Below are 17,694 nucleotides of genomic sequence, written 5' to 3'. Positions count from 1 at the left end.
GAGGAGCTGACATCTCATGGGACTTTGGTCAGGTAACCTTTGGCTGCAGAATCATGTTGCGGGGGAGGAAGCGCCAGCTTGTATGTTCAACAGCATGTCTAGACTCCCCTTTTAGACCAGTTGACTGGGGCAAAATTCCCATCTGGTGGGAGCAGAAACAGAATTAGGGCTGATTTTACTGGGAAACACATGGAGTCAGCCAGCCTTGTAAATTAGTCCCCCCAACAGTTACTAGCCTGCAAAAATGTTTACTCATCTGCTTTTTATTCATGAGAGAGGCTGGCAAATAAAACATTTGATATACTAGAAACAAGGGTTTCTTTTCTCATCCACCAATGCACTTTCTATGCGGAGCTTTTAACTCCTGTGCATCCAGCATAGGAACGGGGGGGGGGGGGCAGGAGGAGGGCCTGAGTGCTCCCCACCTCTTCTGGCCATCTGCAGACTTGCCTGGGTCAAATTCTAGGTGCTTGGGGCAACTAGGCAAGCGACAACAAGGCTGGTGTTATGTCCAGGATAATCGTATCTTCCAGCCAGGATCCATTATTCCCAGTACTGGACTAATTTGACTACTAGATTCATAAGAACTTAAGGACTGATTTATTGCATCTTACCAAGGTCCATCAAAAGGGACACGTGTGGTGCTGTGGGTTAAACCACAGAGCCTAGGACTTGCCGATCAGAAGGTTGGCGGTTCGAATCCCCGCGACAGGGTGAGCTCCCGTTGCTCGGTCCCTGCTCCTGCCAACCTAGCAGTTCGAAAGCACATCAAAGTGCAAGTAGATAAATAGGTACCGCTCTGGTGGGAAGGTAAACAGTGTTTCCGTGCGCTGCTCTGGTTCGCCAGAAGCGGCTTAGTCATGCTGGTCACATGACTGTACGCCGGCTCCCTCGGCCAATAAAGCGAGATGAGCACCGCAACCCCAGAGTCGGCCACGACTGGACCTAATGGTCAGGGGTCCCTTTACCCTTTACCTTTACCAAGGTCCATCATATCTAGCATTTTGTTTCCATGAGCAGCTAGCCAGATTCCTCTGCTTGGAAACCCACAAGCCAGCTCTACTGGTGATGGCCACCCTGTGTTTATCACCAACACATCCTCGTTGGAGGTATATTGCTGCAATGAAATGTTTGGCTATTGTGGTTAATATGGTATGAGCCCAGTAAACCGCTGTGTTTGCTTTATGTTGGTCTGGCTGACCTTACCTCCTGCAGAGCTGGCTCACTATACATTGCCTGTATCTATTTGCAGCAAATAATTGGTATCCCACCTGGCCTGCTAAAGAAATTAGACCACTGACATCACAAGCAGCACCTGTTCCCCACCCAGCTGCTTCACCTGCTCGCCCAGCTGTCAATGGCACTGCACAACCAGGCTGGTCCGCCACCTGGACAAAAGATGGCCGGAGGAAGGAAAAACGCTGGGTGAAGTATGATGGCATTGGACCAGTGGATGAGTCTGGGATGCCCATTGCCTCACGATCGGTGAGTCTGTAGATGAAGCAGATGTAAATAGGATGCAAAAATCCAAGCTCTCTTCAGCATCCCCTCTCCTCTGCTATGTACTTTAAGCACTTTAAGTCTGTAGCCAAGCTAATTTGAGCTCATGATCTTTTGAGGCTTCTTTTGAACTATGGAAAACTGGGCTGGTTCTGCAATTAAGTGAGAACCTCTTAAGAATGGTTACCTGAATGCTGTATCAAAGGGAACAATGTGGGAGGTTGGCCTGAAGTCGAGAGTGTTCCCAGTGGCCTCCATGAGCTTGTTTGCAACAAAAGCAACAACAAATCTCCACCGTTGCCAAAAAATATGAAAAGAAAGCACATTGGCCCAGCTCAGATGGCGTGTGTGGTTTAGTGCAAACCATAATTTGCAAACTGACTTGGGAATGTGTTCTCCTTCTTCCATTTTCTACCCTTCTCCACTGGAGCTCTAGCCTGCTTTTTCCTTGTCAGCCTAACCATGGATGAAGCTTGGTGTCTGCACTGACGCTGCTAACCATGGCTAACGTGAACTAATATTCCCATCATAGCTTGGAATTGAGCGCATATGCAGATACGCAACATGAAATCATAGATAAAGGCCAACAAGGGAATCTGCACCACAGGGAGGAGGAGGAGGAAGTGGGAGGCATTGCAGTATAGAGCTGAACTGAAATTTCTCAGAATAAAACTTTATTTTTTTCATCCTCCTGAAAAAAGATCACTTTGCAGAATATTCTCCAAATATTTTCCACTATTTTTGTGGTTGGCACCATTCTCCCATCCTAGCCCCAATGCCCTAGAATGATGCTAGCTGTGAGATATTGTGGAGGAGGTTGCAAAATGATGGCTAGCCTGACAACTGAGATACTTCCTTAGGAAAAGAAGAAGAAACTGCTCCCTCCACTGCTTATAGTGAGTCTTCACAGCTTCAAAACTGTCGGAGAATGTATCTTCTCCCTAGACAAATTTGGGGAAATGATCCCCATAGATTCCTGCCCTGGTTCCTTCCTGCCCATCACTTCAACCCTGTCTTACACCCCCACCCCTTCAATTCTCTTTTGCAGCTGTTAGTGAATTTGCATATCTGGTTTCTGTTGCAGAGTGTGGATAGTCCTCGGGACTGGTATCGGAGCATGTTCCAGCAGATCCACAGCAAGCTTCCTGGTACAGTTTGTCAGGGCATCACATTAATCTAGTCCCTAAAATTGTATCAATAATCCTTGAGAAACTATAGTCAGCATGTGATCTATCCAATGAGACATGCTCTCTGCAGATATTGAGCATCCCCTGGTGGTTCAAATCTCATTTTCTAGGCTGCCCATGGCTCCTTGTTTTAGGAAAATGAAACTAGTGAAATAGTGCAACTCTGGCCAGTAAGAAGTCTTATCCTGAACACAGCTGGTGGCTTTCAGCAAGCTAAACCTCAGGCTTCAAACTATGGGCTCCAGGAGAAAATGTTCCTCTCTGTTGTGGGAGGTGGGATTTTTGGTTTGTTTTTGTTCTTCTTTTTATTGTGTATTTTGTGTTTTTTATATCGTAATTTTATGTTGTGAACCACCCTAAGATCTGTGGATGAAGGTCGGTATACAAATATTATTATTATTATTATTATTATTATTATTATTATTATTATTTTATAATTATTAAGGTAACAGCTGCATTTTATATATTAAAATGGAGGGTCTGGTAAAGGCTAGGGCTGGGTGAATCTGACAATTTTGGCTTCTCAGCTTCTCATTTTTTCAATTTTAAATTCAGTTCTCCACATTTCCACATTAGATTACATTTTTTAAAGTCCTCATTAAAATTCATGAGCATTTTCATCCAAATTTCAACTAATACACAAGTTTTTGTAGGCAATTTTGCTTCACTCACACATTTTTTGCAAAGCAATTTTCTCTAATACAGTGCATTTTTGTATGTTATTTTCACAAATATATGCATTTCTACAAAACACATTATCCAGTATATGCATTTCAGTGCTCATTGGAGTAATGCACTGCAAAATTCAGAGAAACATCAGTGTCAAAGGATGGCTATGTTTCAGTTCTTGTATTATTTTGGAATGTGCGGAGCCGATCGGTTCACCTTCAATTGCAAACGGAACCAAATGTCTTCCATCCCTAGTTACCCCTCGCTTCTTGGTCCCAGGTACAGCCAGAAACCTGAATGGCACCTACCAAATTCTAATCCTATTAAGTCTGCAATCTCCTCTTTCACTCAATTCTAAGAGTATGAATAAATGCACACTTTGTGTCTCTAATATCAAGCCAGCTTCTACCCCTGCCCCCCATTCTGACTACCAGTTTTGAAGAACTCTAAAGCTTCTCACTATTCTGTCACAATTTGGTTGGTCCTAATAAAGAGATGGCTCAATTGTGGATTATTGCAGTTTTTCTTACGGAGGAATGTGTCTTCCTTTTTGTAGAGATAATGTTGGGTGACCCTACAGGGTTGTTGAGAGCCAGACCAAACAGTACTAAACAGGTCATAGGGATTCCCACCATCCCAGGTATATTAATGCTGTGTGAGCAGAGGCCATCGGTTGGTCAGTTTCTTTGCCCATGATCCAAGTCAATGGCCTTTACCAAGTGGTGGAGGAGGAGGCACAACGCAGACCGCCGACATTTCCCTTTGAACCGCTCTGTGTTCACTGCCCTGTAAAGTGGCTCCCCAGGGTCCAAATCCTTTGCCACATGCCATGCACTTGATGAGAAGTCTTCCTTCCTCCACTTCCTGTTATTTGTTCAACACGCTCCATTCTGAGCAGAGACCTCGCTTGGGTGCCCTTTGGCTTCTCAGTGTGTACGGGGCTGGAATCAGCACCTGCTATCCTTGAGCAGGTGCCTAGACCCCTCCCCTCCCCTTATTTTTATTTATTTCTTGGCCTGGCATTCTGAGCAGCACAAAACAGATGGACCCAGCAACGCTTTTGCTTTGCCACACTGCCCCTAATCTAGAGCTGTGGGGCATGGTGGGAAATCACAAGAAGGGATGGGGAGAAATTTGGTTTGGTTTGCCTTTGAATGAAAGCCTAGCTAACTCACACCAGGTAAATGATACATGAACCGCAATGCAGGTTTCCTTCAAAATCTGCACTTTTCAGCAGTTCTCCAACCAAATAATATATACAAAAATGCATATATTAGGGGAAAGCACTAAAATGCTAGCAGATTTTCATGAGGACTTTTAAAATAAAAATCCACAAAGTGATGCAGAAATGTGGAGAATTGAACTTAAGGTTGGGAAAATGAGAAATGGAGAGAAACTGAGACTGGCAGGTTTGTCCATCCCTAGCCAAGAGAATGGCATTGCCAGCACAGCTAGGTGATCATGGCAGGGAAAGAGGCTCGCTAGAGACCCTTAGGCCAGCTCAAACCTGGAACTGGTTCTCTCTAAAAATCTCCCTTTCCTTTCAGAATCAGAACTGGACTGGGACTTCTCCTACAACTCTAGAGGTAGGAATTGGTTTCTGCTTCTGATTGTGCAGCTTAGATGTCATATTTGGCAATGGCCAAGTAATTTTACACTGACAGATGATTCCCAAATAGTGTCAGGAACAACCATAGGCTTGTGTGGGAGTCTGTGTTGGGGGGAGAACCCAAATGCAGAAGGCTGTGTGTGTATGTGAAGTTATTCGTCAGGAAGTGGTACCAAGGAAAAACAGAAAGCTGTGGATGTATCTTGGGGCCATTCTCATGGTCATTCCATATCAAGTGATCCAACTTTTTTACCTCATGTCATCTAATTTTCTTAATATTTTGTATACTTGTTGAATGATCAAAACTAAGTTTAAATCTAAAATTAATTTTTTCACCTTATTCCATTTTTGAGTTATGAGGGTTTGAAATTTCAAAAAAAATTGACAATTTTGGCCTTGCCAGACTACACAGAAACCTTTAAGGCTCACCCCAGGATTGAGATATGTCAAAACTAAAAACACCAATCTCTTCAGAACTTCATAGGCTTTAATATGATATGTCACATGATGGCTACACTTAAAATTATAAATTTAAGTTACAAAATTTATAATTTTAAAAAGTGTTAAAAACATTAATGATAAAAAGATTCCAAACAATGTATTAGTTATTTAATATTTCTAAGAGCAATCTGCAAATTTTCATCTTGGGATCTCAATGGGATCATATTAAAAAAATACTTTGTACTTACATGTCTCCTTTATTGGATTCTATTTTTTTCCCCCAGTTATCTTGTGTTGTTCATTTTTTTTATGAGAGATTTATTAAGCTTTTTTAAAGTATTACAATAAAAATGAATAAAATAACAAAAATACAAAATAAAAATAATTAAAAACACACAGATTTTCCATTACTTGTTTTCCTTTAGCTTGTTTCCCGGACCTCCTCATACCTCCCTTTTTTGTATTCCAGTTCAATTTGTTGGTTCAGCAAATCCTTACCCTCTTTATTTATCCTAATCTTTAGTCTTAAAATAGTAACATTAAATTTTTACCTATTAACAACCCATTTTTCATAATCCCTTAAAGCATTACAGCTGGAAACCACTTAATTTCTATCCAACATCATTCTAACATTCATTAATTTTACAATAATTCTGTAGATAGTCTTTAAATTTCTTCCAATCTTCTTCCACCGACTCTTCTCCCTGGTCTCGGATTCTGCCAGTCATTTCTGCCAGTTCCATATAGTCCATCACCTTCATCTGCCATTCTTCCAGAGTGGGTAAATCTTGTGTCTTCCAATATTTTGCAATGAGTATTCTTGCTGCTGTTGTGGCATACATAAAAAAGGTTCTATCCTTCTTTGGCACCAATTGGCCGACTATGCCCAGGAGAAAGGCCTCTGGTTTCTTCAAGAAGGTATATTTAAATACCTTTTTCAGTTCATTATATATCATTTCCCAGAAAGCCTTAATCCTTGGGCACGTCCACCAAAGGTGAAAGAATGTACCTTCAGTTTCTTTACATTTCCAACATTTGTTATCGGGCAAGTGATAAATTTTTGCAAGCTTGACTGGGGTCATGTACCACCTGTATATCATTTTCATAATATTCTCTCTTAAAGCATTACATGCCGTAAACTTCATACCTGTGGTCCACAACTGTTCCCAGTCAGCAAACATAATGTTATGTCCAAAATCTTGTGCCCATTTAATCATAGCAGATTTCACCGTTTCATCCTGTGTATTCCATTTCAACAGCAAGTTATACATCTTTGACAAAATCTTAGTTTTGGGTTCTAACAGTTCTGTTTCTAATTTTGATTTTTCCACCTGGAAGCCAATTTTCTTGTCCAAATTATATGCCTCCATTATCTGATAATAATGAAGCCAGTCTCGCACTTTATTTTTTAGTTTCTCAAAACTCTGCACTTTCAGTCTATCTCCATCTTGTTCCAAAATTTCCCAATATTTCGGCCAATTGGCCTCCATATTGAGCCTTTTCAGAGCTTTTGCTTCCATCGGTGACAGCCACCTTGGGGTTTTGTTTTCCAGTAAATCCTTGTATCTTATCCAAACATTAAACAATGCTTTCCTGACAATATGGTTTTTAAATGCTTTATGCGCTTTGACCTTGTCATACCACAGATATGCATGCCATCCAAATACATTGTTAAAACCTTCTAGGTCCAAAATGTCTGTGTTTTCAAGAAGTAGCCATTCTTTCAACCAGCAAAAAGCTGCTGATTCATAGTAAAGTTTAAAGTCTGGCAGGGCAAATCCACCCCTTTCCTTTGCATCAGTTAATATCTTAAATTTTATTCTGGGCTTCTTGCCCTGCCAGACAAATCTAGAAATATCTCTCTGCCACTTCTTGAAACAATCCATCTTGTCCACAATTTGCAATGTTTGAAACAAAAACAGCATTCTAGGCAATACATTCATTTTTATCACAGCAATACGACCCAACAGTGAAAGCTTCAAATTTGACCAAATTTCTAAATCTTTTTTCACTTCCGTCCAACATTTTTCATAATTATCTTTAAATAAGTTCCCATTTTTGGCTGTCATATTAATCCCCAGGTATTTCACTTTCTTAACCACAGTCAAACCTGTCTCATTCTGAAACCTCTCTCTTTCAGTCGGTGTTAAATTTTTCTCTAAAACCTTAGTTTTTAACTTGTTCAGTTTAAATCCTGCCACTTGACCAAATTCTTGAATTAGTTCTAAAACCCTTTTAGTACTAGATTCTGGCTCCTGTAACGTCAATACTAAGTCATCTGCAAATGCTCTCAGTTTGTACTGTTTGGCTCCAACCTGTATGCCTTTAACCAACCGGTCCCTTCTAATCATATTCAGCAGAACCTCCAGGACCGATATAAAAAGCAGTGGGGAGATTGGGCACCCCTGTTGTGTCCCTTTTTCTATCTTAAATTCTTCCGTCACCACATTATTCACAATTAATTTAGCCTTTTGTTCAGAGTATATTGCACCTATACCATTTTCAAAACCTTGGCCTACCCCCATCCCCTGTAGGTTCTTCTTCATAAAACTCCAAGAGATGTTGTCAAAGGCTTTCTCCGCCTCCACAAATATCAGAACTGCTTTAGTGTTTATATTCACTTCTAATTTTTCCAAAATATCAATTATATTCCTCAAATTATCAGACAAGTGTCTTCCCGGGAGAAAGCCCGCTTGGTCTTTATGGATCTCATCCATCAATACTTTTTTCAATCTCTTGGCCAAAATGTCTGCAAAAATTTTGTAATCCACATTAAGTAACGATATAGGGCGGTAGTTCTTAAGCTGAGTCTTTTCAGTCTCTGTTTTCGGTATGTGTAATGTACGCCTCTTTCCACGACTCTGGTGCCCTTTTCCCTTCCAATATTTCATTGCAGACTTCCTTCAAAGGTTGTAATAGCCACTCTTTCAAAGATCTATAATATCTAGAGGTCAGCCCATCCGGTCCTGGAGATTTGCCCAATTGCATATTTTGAATGGCACCTTCTACTTCCTGTTCAGATATTTTATAGTTCAACATTAATTTGCTTTCTTGGGAGATTTTTTGTAATCCATTTGTCTTCAAAAATTGGTCTATGTCCATTTCTTTCTGTGGCCCTTGTGTGTATAATTGTTTAAAATACCTCTGGAAACAGTTTCTAATCTCGATTGGGTTATGTATATTCTTTCCTTCCACTTCTAAGTTTGTTATAGTATTTAATTTTTGTCTTTTTTTCATTTGCCAGGCCAACAATTTCCCACATTTGTTAGCTGATTCAAATGTTTTTTGTCTCATTTGTTTAATTTTCCATTCTATTTCCTGATTCTTCATTTCCATATATTGTACTTGGTATAATTTTATTTCTCTCAAAATCTCCTGCGACTTTGGTTTTGCTCTCAGTTTCTTCTCACTTTCTTTTATTTTCTCCAAAATTTTATCTTTCTTCTCATTTTGACTTCTCTTCTTTATTGCATTCTGTTGTATCAGAAACCCTCTCATGACAGCTTTGCTTGCATCCCAGATTACTCTTTTTTCTACATTGGTGTTCATATTTATTTCAAAATAGTCTCTCAAAGTTTTTTGGGCCTTTTTATACACTTCTTCATCTCTAAATAAGGTGTCATTCATCCTCCATCTGAAGGAGCCAGTTGATATTTGTTTCATCTCCATCCTTACAGTGTTATGGTCGGAACAAGTTTTTGGGCAGATTTCCACTTTCTTTATCTTTGGTGCCATTCCTCTAGTTACCCATATTTGGTCAATTCTAGTCCATGTCATCTTGGCTTCAGGGAAGAAGGTTCCCTCTCTTCCCAAAGGGTTCTTTACTCTCCAAATGTCCACTAAATCCATAGTCTGTCATCTCAAAAAATGTTTTCGGTAGTCTACCATCCTTGGTAACTACCTGTCTTTGTGCCTTGTCCATGTTTGTAGATACTACTCCATTCATGTCCCCCATCAAAATCAGATTGTAATCCAAATAGTCCAATAAGATCTCATGCAACTTTTTAAAGAATTCAGATTTCCCCTCATTCAGTGCATAAATTCCTACGATCAAAAATTTCTCTCCTTGAACTTGAATTTCGATTGCCAAAAATCTACCTTGTTCATCTTTAAAAATTAATTTCGGTAATAATCTCTCCTTTGCATATATCACAACTCCTCTTTTTTTAACTTTGTCAGATGAGATAAACTCCTGTCCCAATCTTTTATTAATCAGTAGTTTCCTGTGTAGCCTTGTTACATGTGTTTCTTGTAAACAAATCAAGTCCAATTGTTCCTTTTTTAGTAAATGAAAAACACTTTTTCTCTTTCGAGGAGAGTTCAAACCATTACAATTCCAACTTAACAGTTGCAGAGCCATGATGGGGTTACTTCACTTTGCCTCCAACTGAGCCAAGTGTCTGTTCTTGTTCTGTTGATGGTGTCTCTTTCTTTGGACCGTGCAATCCAAAAGATAAATTTGCTATGTCTAGTATTCCTTTTTCCAGTGCTTTTGGCTCTTCTCCGGATTCCGCTTCTTTCTGTAGATCTTCTTCGTAATCTTTCAAAAACCTATCTTTATCGTTGACTGATCTTATTTTTATCTTTCTTCCTTTGTATTTAAAGGATAGGCCTTGAGGAAATTCCCACCTAAAGATAATTCTATTTCTTCTCAACAGGGCAACTAGGTCTCTGTAGTTAAGCCTTAAGTCCAAAAGATGTTTTGGAATGTCCTTAAATATCTCCACACTTGAGTCGTAAATTTCCAAAGTCTTTTGATGGTGCAGATTCAAAATTTTGTCTCTCTCCTCTTTTGTTCGAAGAGTAATCAAGCAGTCCCTCACCTTGTTACTCCTTTGTCCTCTTCCAAGTCTAAATGCATTCACTATCTTAAATTCTTCCTTCCCTAAATCCTGTTGCCAAAAATCTGTAAATTCCTGTGTAAGAAATTCAGCCAAATTATCTTTCTCACGTTCTGGTACAGCCCTGATTCTTAGATTCCTTTGTTTCTCTTTCAATTCAATCATAGACAGTGTCAAACCGTGGTTCTCCAATTGCTTGTATACCGGTGGTATCTTCTCTTGAGTAGCAGTTGCTATATCTTTTGCTTCTTCAGCTATCTTTCGGGTCGAAGCAGATTCCTGTAGTAATTTTTCAATAGACTCTGTATTGGTATTCACCTTCTGTCCCAAATTATTAATGCTTGTTGTATTCAGGTCAATTTTAACTGATGCTTCAGCTACTTGTTTATTTGTCTCAGCTACCTGCTTAGCTAAATTTTCCAAAGATTCATTAATTTTTCCAAGTGCATGTGCCAAAACGTCTTCGGACGACATAACTTTTGGTTTAACCTGTGGAGGAGCAGCCCCTGATGTTCCAGATGCTCCAGATGTTGAAGCCCTTCGCTGCTGCGCAGTGTCTGTCCGATAGGGTCTGCCAGACCTAGTAGTTTTTTCCTGCGCCAGCTCTAACTTTCCTATCCCATCTGCCATAACACTCTCATGAGAATTCAAGGTCGATCCCACGGTTGAAAGTTTATTTTGAAATGGAATTTTCCTCTAACCCAGTTGTTATTGTAGCAATGTCAAACCTCCTCTAGGGGGACACAGTAACAGCCAAAGCTTGCAACTTTTAGGGGGGGAAATGGTCCTTATAAGTCCCCCAATTCACCTAAAAACAACAGTTTCAGTTGCACTTAAACAGTTACTTTAGAACCAGGAGAAGTCCAGAAACACTGTATCTCTTTAGCAGAGTTAGCTGTCAAAAGTCCTCTGCTTACAGATAGGCTTTTCACAGAGCGGCATTCATCTCAGGGCAGTCCGTTCCCAAGTTTTAGACGGTGGATTTTAACTTCCTTTTCCCTTATTTTTTTGCAGATTAGTACAGCTCAAACATTTCCCCCCTCCTCTCCTGCAATCCAGAGGGGAGATCGTTTTCCTGATGTTGCGATTTCAGTCTTTTTCAAACGTCTTTCCCAGTTTCCGCTTACAGTCTCTTTGCTTTGATCTATCTACAAGAAAGGAAGGCAGACTTCCTGTTTGTACCTTCCCGCTTCGGTGCTGAATTAGCTTATTTTTTCCTTTAAATCCAATTTAATCCTACTCACGGGTAGTTGCTTTCAACGTCGAATTGTCCCAGGAAAAAGTCAGCGCTCTCCGATAACGGCTATGCGGCTTCACTCTGCGGAAGAAGCAGTCGACTCTCAGCACTGCGCCGCTCACCCCGTCTCGCTCCCGAACCCTTAAAAAGGGTCCTTTCACGACTGGGGGGGGCGCAAAAGGTGCCCGTCGACTCCCCACATTCACAGGCTTCACCCGCCTGTGATTTTTAAAGGGCCCCCGCTTCGCCGCAGCGGTAGGACCCGATCCCGCGGAGCCAGTCCCTCAGAGACTCAGAGGGAATCCGCCATTATCGATGGCGCCGACCCGGAAGTCCCTTTTATTGGATTCTATTTAGGGTAAACAAGTCTTCATAATATCAGTTGCTACAGGCATTTCTTTAAAAAGTTATTCAGTTAAAAGGTGTCTTAAAAGCTAGTCAGGCTTTTCTTTTTAAAATGTGTGCCAAAGCAGACTGGTAGCTTCCTGTCTTCTAGATATTATGGACTCCAGTTCCCAGCAGCCACAGCCAGCAGAGCCAATAGTCAGGAGTGATAGGAGCTGGTGGCCGAAAGAGTGTGGGGGGCGCATGGGGTTTCTGAGAAGCAGCCGAACAGGAGAAACACAGCTGTCCCTTGAAGAAGCCTGTCTGCTCCAGGGAGCTCTCATTTTGTCCTTCTCAGGGCACAGGCCTCCGGGGCTCATGCAGAAAAGCCCACCAGCAGCCCTGGCGTCAAGCAGCCCTGGCTTCAGACATCGACAGAATGGCTTAGACTGGTAAGTGCAGCCCCGAGGGAGAGGCCTGCGTGGGGAACCTTTATTCCGTCAACTGGGGGCGAGGAACTTCAGAGGCCAAATGAGCCCCCCAGGCCTCTCTGCTTGGGCAGTGTGACCCCTTGGAAGATTCCCCAGAAGGGAATATAGCTCTTGGACTGGAGAAGATTCCTCACCCTTGAAGTAAAGGACCACATGCCCCCCCCCCCCCGAGCAGGCTGCTGGATTAGAGACAGGTTCCTCTTGCCAGACAATGCTAACCTAATAACTTGCAGAGGCCTTTTGAAGTTAAGGCAGAGGCTACAGGTTGCCCAGCATTGCCTTAGGGTAGACCCTTGGTGTTATGTAGTGTAGTTTCACCCTGGGCCAACAGGGGGATACTGTATATAGTTTTCACTCAGGTCTGTAGATAGTTTTCACTCAGGTCCGCGTCTGTTATTTTAGGCGGGAACTCTGGGCTGTTGTGGTTACAATGTTGACAGCCGGCTGCCTATAAATACAGGCCGGCTGAGCTGTTCGCAGTCAGTTCTATTCCAGCTTACCATAATAAAGAGCTACTTGAAGAAATCGCTGTGCCGGCTGCTATGTCAACCCACGACCTAACACTGGCGACGAGGATGGGATGGATGGACATCAGAGCACAGCCAGATGCGGCCAGCCTCTGAACTGAGCTGAATCACTGAGCTGAATCACAGAGCGAAATCACTGAGCGAAATCACTGGGCAGAACCAATTCAGAGCTGACTGTTCTGGCTAGAGCACTGTGTTCCATCCATCGCCCTTCACGCCGGCATCGGGATCATGGCTTCACTTGTGCCTCTACCGCTTTTTGCGCCAGCCTCTGAATCATGGGACTCCTACCTCGCTCGGTTCGACTGCTACCTCCAAGCCAACGAGCTGACAGAAGTATCACAGGAGCGGAAGCGGGGCTTATTCCTCAGCCTCTGTGGGCCTGAGGTGTTTGAGACGGCCCGAGCGTTGGTTGCGCCTGAAGCAGTCCAGGCAACACCATGGGACACGATCCAAGAGAAGCTCCGCAACCACTACGCACCAAAGCCGTCCAAGATTGCTGCCCGCCATGTGTTCTACCACCGGAACCAGGCAGAGGGGGAGTCAATCAACAACTACACCACCGCCCTGCGACAGGCTGCCATGCACTGTGAGTTCCGAGACTTAGACGATGCCCTGATGGATCGAATCGTCTGCGGGGTCCGGGACATCCATCTGCAACGGCGCCTCCTAGCCAAGCCAGACCTCACGCTACAGAAAGCCATTGAGGAGGCTGTGGCCTCAGAAGCTGCTGAACGCTCCGCCCAGGAGATCCGCAAGTCCAGCAGCCCGCGTCTTGCTAGGGAGCCAGTTCCGGTGCATCATGAAGAGGCCAGCAGTGAGGAGGCATCCTCCAGTGAAGACGATGACGTGCACCAGACAAAGCGGGAGCGCAGGAAGTTCCAACAGAAGTCCAAGGGCCAACCGGAATGTGCTGGCTGCGGAGGCAACCATTCCCGTGCCAAGTGTCGATTCAGAGACGCCATCTGTAGGAAGTGTTCCAGAAGGGGCCACATCGCTAAGGTCTGCCGATCGGCTCCGTCTGACACCCCCCCTTCATCGACTCGCAAGTCCAAGTCTTCACTCCAGTCTGCCAAGGAAAGTTGTTTCGCTCTCACCAACTGCCGCTGCCCGTCTGGAACCACGATTGGCCAAACCGACTCGCCTACGCGACGCAAGCTGAACGTCACGGTGCTCATTGAAGGAGCTCCATGTGACATGGAGATCGACACCGGGTCTGCCCTGTCCATCGTGTCATGGAGCACCATCAAAAGACTGGTACCCAGAGTGTCCAAAAGGCAACTCGACTCTCACCGCGTACACCTGAGAGACTACCAGGGAAACGACATTCCCGTGGTAGGCGTTGGCCGGTTCCGGATCGCCTTCAAGGATTTTTCGGGCCTGCTCCGGTTGGTGGTGGTCGAAGGTCAGCGGCCAAGCCTCCTAGGGCTAGACTGGTTTGATGCCCTCGGCCTGGAAGTCACCGGCATCAACTGCATCTCTAACGCAGAGACTGAGGGTCTGGTCAAAGACTTTGCCGAGGTTTTTGACGGCACCTTGGGCCAATATACAGGTACGCCCATCTCCTTTAGCCTTGATCCACAAGTCGCCCCCATCAAGCTAAAGCCACGCCGGGTTCCCTTTGCTCTCAAGGCTAAGGTGGACGAACAACTGGACAAACTGATCGCCCAAGGAGTTTTGGAGCCGGTTGACCACGCAAAGTGGGAAACCCCCATCGTCACGCCTGTCAAGCCAGATGGGTCGGTGAGAATCTGCGCTGACTACAAGTGCACGATCAACAAGGCACTTCAGCAGCACGCTTACCCGGTTCCTGTTGTCCAACACCTGCTGCATTCCCTGGGTGAGGGTAAGGTCTTCGCTAAGCTGGACCTTGCCCAAGCCTATCAACAACTGCCAGTCAATGATGCCACTGCTGAAGCCCAGACGATCGTCACCCACCGGGGGGCTTTCCGTTGCCGCCGGTTGCAGTTCGGGGTGAGTGTGGCTCCTGGCATCTTCCAAAGCCTTATGGAGCGTCTCCTGCAAGGGCTTCCGGGCGTGGTACCATATTTTGATGACGTCTTGGTGTCTGCAGACTCACACCAGCAGCTGTTCGAGCGCCTCCGTGCCGTGCTGACCAGGTTCCAGGAGGCCGGGCTCAAGGTAAAGAGGGAGAAGTGCCAGATCGCCGTTCCACAGGTAGAGTTCCTGGGCTATCTTATCGATGCCTCCGGTCTTCATCCAACCACATCCAAGATCCGCGCTATCCAGCAGGCCCCCACCCCAAAGAACAAAACGGAGTTGCAGGCATTCCTGGGGCTGCTGAACTTTTATAACATGTTCCTGCCCCACAAAGCCACAGTGGCTGAGCCTCTTCACCGACTCCTTAGCACTAAGACGCCTTGGGCCTGGGGTCATCGGGAGACGGCGGCCTTCAACGCGGTCAAGGCTCTCCTTTCTTCAGACAGTGTGCTGGTACAGTACAGTGAATCCAGGCCGCTGGTCCTTGCCTGCGACGCCTCACCTTTTGGCATCGGTGCTGTCCTTAGTCACCGTTTTCCAGATGGAAGAGAAGCACCGCTCGCCTACTTTTCCAGGACACTATCTCCGACGGAACGGAATTACAGCCAGCTCGACAAGGAGGCATTAGCACTTGTGGCTGGAGTGAAGAGGTTCCATGAATACCTCTATGGCAGGACTTTTGACCTCATCACTGACCACAAGCCACTCCTGGGCCTCCTCGCCGGTGATCGTCCAACTCCACCGGTCCTCTCACCACGCATGCTGCGATGGACTGTTTTCCTGGCTGCCTACCACTACCGGCTCATCCATCGCCCGGGGAAATCGATGGGCCATGCCGACGCCCTCAGCCGTTGCCCTCTTCCAGCATTTGTGGAAGACCCGGCTCCAGCTTCATCGCTCCTTCTGATTGAGGATCTTCCGGCAGCGCCTGTATCGGCTGCCACTGTGGCCTCCGCATCTGCCCAGGATCGCACCATCAGCCGGGTGCTCAACTGGGTGTGGAGGGGGTGGCCACAAGGGCCTGTTGCATCGGAGTTCCAGCCCTTCGCAACCAGACAACATGAACTCTCAGCTCATCGCGGCTGCCTGCTGTGGGGAGACCGCGTCGTGATTCCCCAGGGACTCCGTCAGCGCGTCCTGGAGGCTCTGCACGTTGGCCACCCGGGAATTGTCAAAATGAAGGCGTTGGCTCGGTGTTACGTCTGGTGGCCTAATATGGACGATGCCATCACTGCCTGGGTGTCCGCCTGTCAAGCGTGCCAGGAGTCGAGGCCTGCACCACCGGCAGCTAAGGGACACACCTGGGAGACGCCAAAGACACCCTGGTCGAGGGTGCACATCGATCTGGCTGGCCCCTTTCACGGCCGGACCTTTATGGTAGTGGTGGACGCCTATTCCAAATGGCTGGAGGTCGCCCTGATGCCCTCCACCACTACCGAAGCTGTCATCCGGGTGCTGCGAGGCCTGTTTGCAACGCATGGGTGTCCTGATGTCCTTGTCTCTGACAACGGACCGCAGTTCACGTCAGGCACGTTTGAGCGGTATCTTTTGGGACTGGGCATCCGCCATGCCCTAACGGCACCCTTTCATCCATCCAGCAACGGGCAAGCGGAAAGAATGGTGCGCTCGACAAAAGAGGCACTGGCGCGCCTGGACCGGGGAGACTGGCATGAGCGGGTCGCCGAATACTTGTTCGTGCAACACATCACCCCTCATGCGGCCACAGGGAGGAGTCCTGCTGAACTGCTTATGGGCCGCCGCCTCAGGTCACCGCTCGACCGGCTACACCCAGACTTTGCCGTGGCTGAACCCCCAGGCTGTGCCAACGCACCACGGTCATTTGTCCCAGGAAACCAGGTCTTTGCCCGGAACTATGTGGGGGACATCCCTTGGGTGCCAGCCACAGTAGTGGGAGTCACTGGACCTCGCTCGTACCAGGTGGCACTCGAAGACGGACGCTTGTGGCGACGGCACATAGACCAGCTTAGGCGCAGGGTTGGGGACTTGGACACTACCGAGGTGCCCCCAACTGCGCTTGCGGCTCCAGAAGAGACACGTACAGATGGCGAGGCCCCACCTACACCTCCCTCGCAAGCTGCCAGCGTGGAGCCGAACCAAGCCGTTTCAGAACAGACTCAGACCACTCCACTTGCGGAGGCTCCACCCACAGCAGCGGATCCAGGGGAGTTGGTTCCAACGCCACCTAGGGTCGCACCACAGCCTCAGCGAGAACTGTGTGGCCCTCCGGACTTGGCTACCAGTCCCCGGCGGTCTGGCAGAGTTTCCAAGCGCCCAACTTATTTAAAGGACTATGTTGTTGGACAGGTATCACTGTTGGTCTAAGTATGGGAAATGTAACCGATATGCTTTTGTGCTTAATTGAACCATTACGCGTAGTGCTGTATATAAGGAAACCATTACGATTGTAACTAACGCCTTATCTCGGTGGGGAGGGGTGTTATGTAGTGTAGTTTCACCCTGGGCCAACAGGGGGATACTGTATATAGTTTTCACTCAGGTCTGTAGATAGTTTTCACTCAGGTCCGCGTCTGTTATTTTAGGCGGGAACTCTGGGCTGTTGTGGTTACAATGTTGACAGCCGGCTGCCTATAAATACAGGCCGGCTGAGCTGTTCGCAGTCAGTTCTATTCCAGCTTACCATAATAAAGAGCTACTTGAAGAAATCGCTGTGCCGGCTGCTATGTCAACCCACGACCTAACACTTGGTTTTCAGCCCGTGTGCTGTGGCCCCTGGGGGGGGCGTGAGGAACATTCAGGAGAGCCCAGAGGGCCGTCTTGTCATGAACTTGCAGCCCATATTTTCCTGCATTCATATTCTCTCTCTCTCTCTCTCTCTCTCTCTCTCT

The 17,694-nt window shown here is 45.9% G+C and overlaps 2 protein-coding genes across 13 annotated transcripts in view; one reads left to right on the top strand and one right to left on the bottom strand.

Annotated features, from left to right (window-relative positions):
* LOC308464205 (uncharacterized protein) overlaps positions 1-17,694 on the bottom strand; it is a gene marked incomplete at its 3' end in the record, with an annotated part of 365,536 nt that overhangs the window by 119,100 nt on the left and 228,742 nt on the right. The gene's annotated exons all lie outside the window — the stretch shown is intronic.
* The window catches only part of SORBS3 (sorbin and SH3 domain containing 3), a 78,042-nt gene that overhangs the window by 30,601 nt on the left and 29,747 nt on the right, over positions 1-17,694 (top strand). For all 12 annotated transcript variants that reach the window (XR_013979716.1, XM_080982387.1, XM_080982389.1 and 9 more), the window contains exons 5-8: positions 1,253-1,485; positions 2,585-2,648; positions 4,904-4,942; positions 12,167-12,260. Coding sequence is in view for 11 of the 12 variants with exons in the window: in XM_080982387.1 (XP_080838513.1) it covers positions 1,253-1,485; positions 2,585-2,648; positions 4,904-4,942; positions 12,167-12,260 (430 nt within the window). In the remaining variant the exon portion in view is untranslated. The remainder of the gene's footprint in view (positions 1-1,252; positions 1,486-2,584; positions 2,649-4,903; positions 4,943-12,166; positions 12,261-17,694) is intronic.

Source organism: Podarcis pityusensis (assembly GCF_964106645.2).
Source record: "Podarcis pityusensis genome assembly, chromosome: 15".
In the NCBI taxonomy this organism is placed as follows: domain Eukaryota; kingdom Metazoa; phylum Chordata; class Lepidosauria; order Squamata; family Lacertidae; genus Podarcis; species Podarcis pityusensis.
This window is presented reverse-complemented; position numbering and strand designations above follow the sequence as displayed.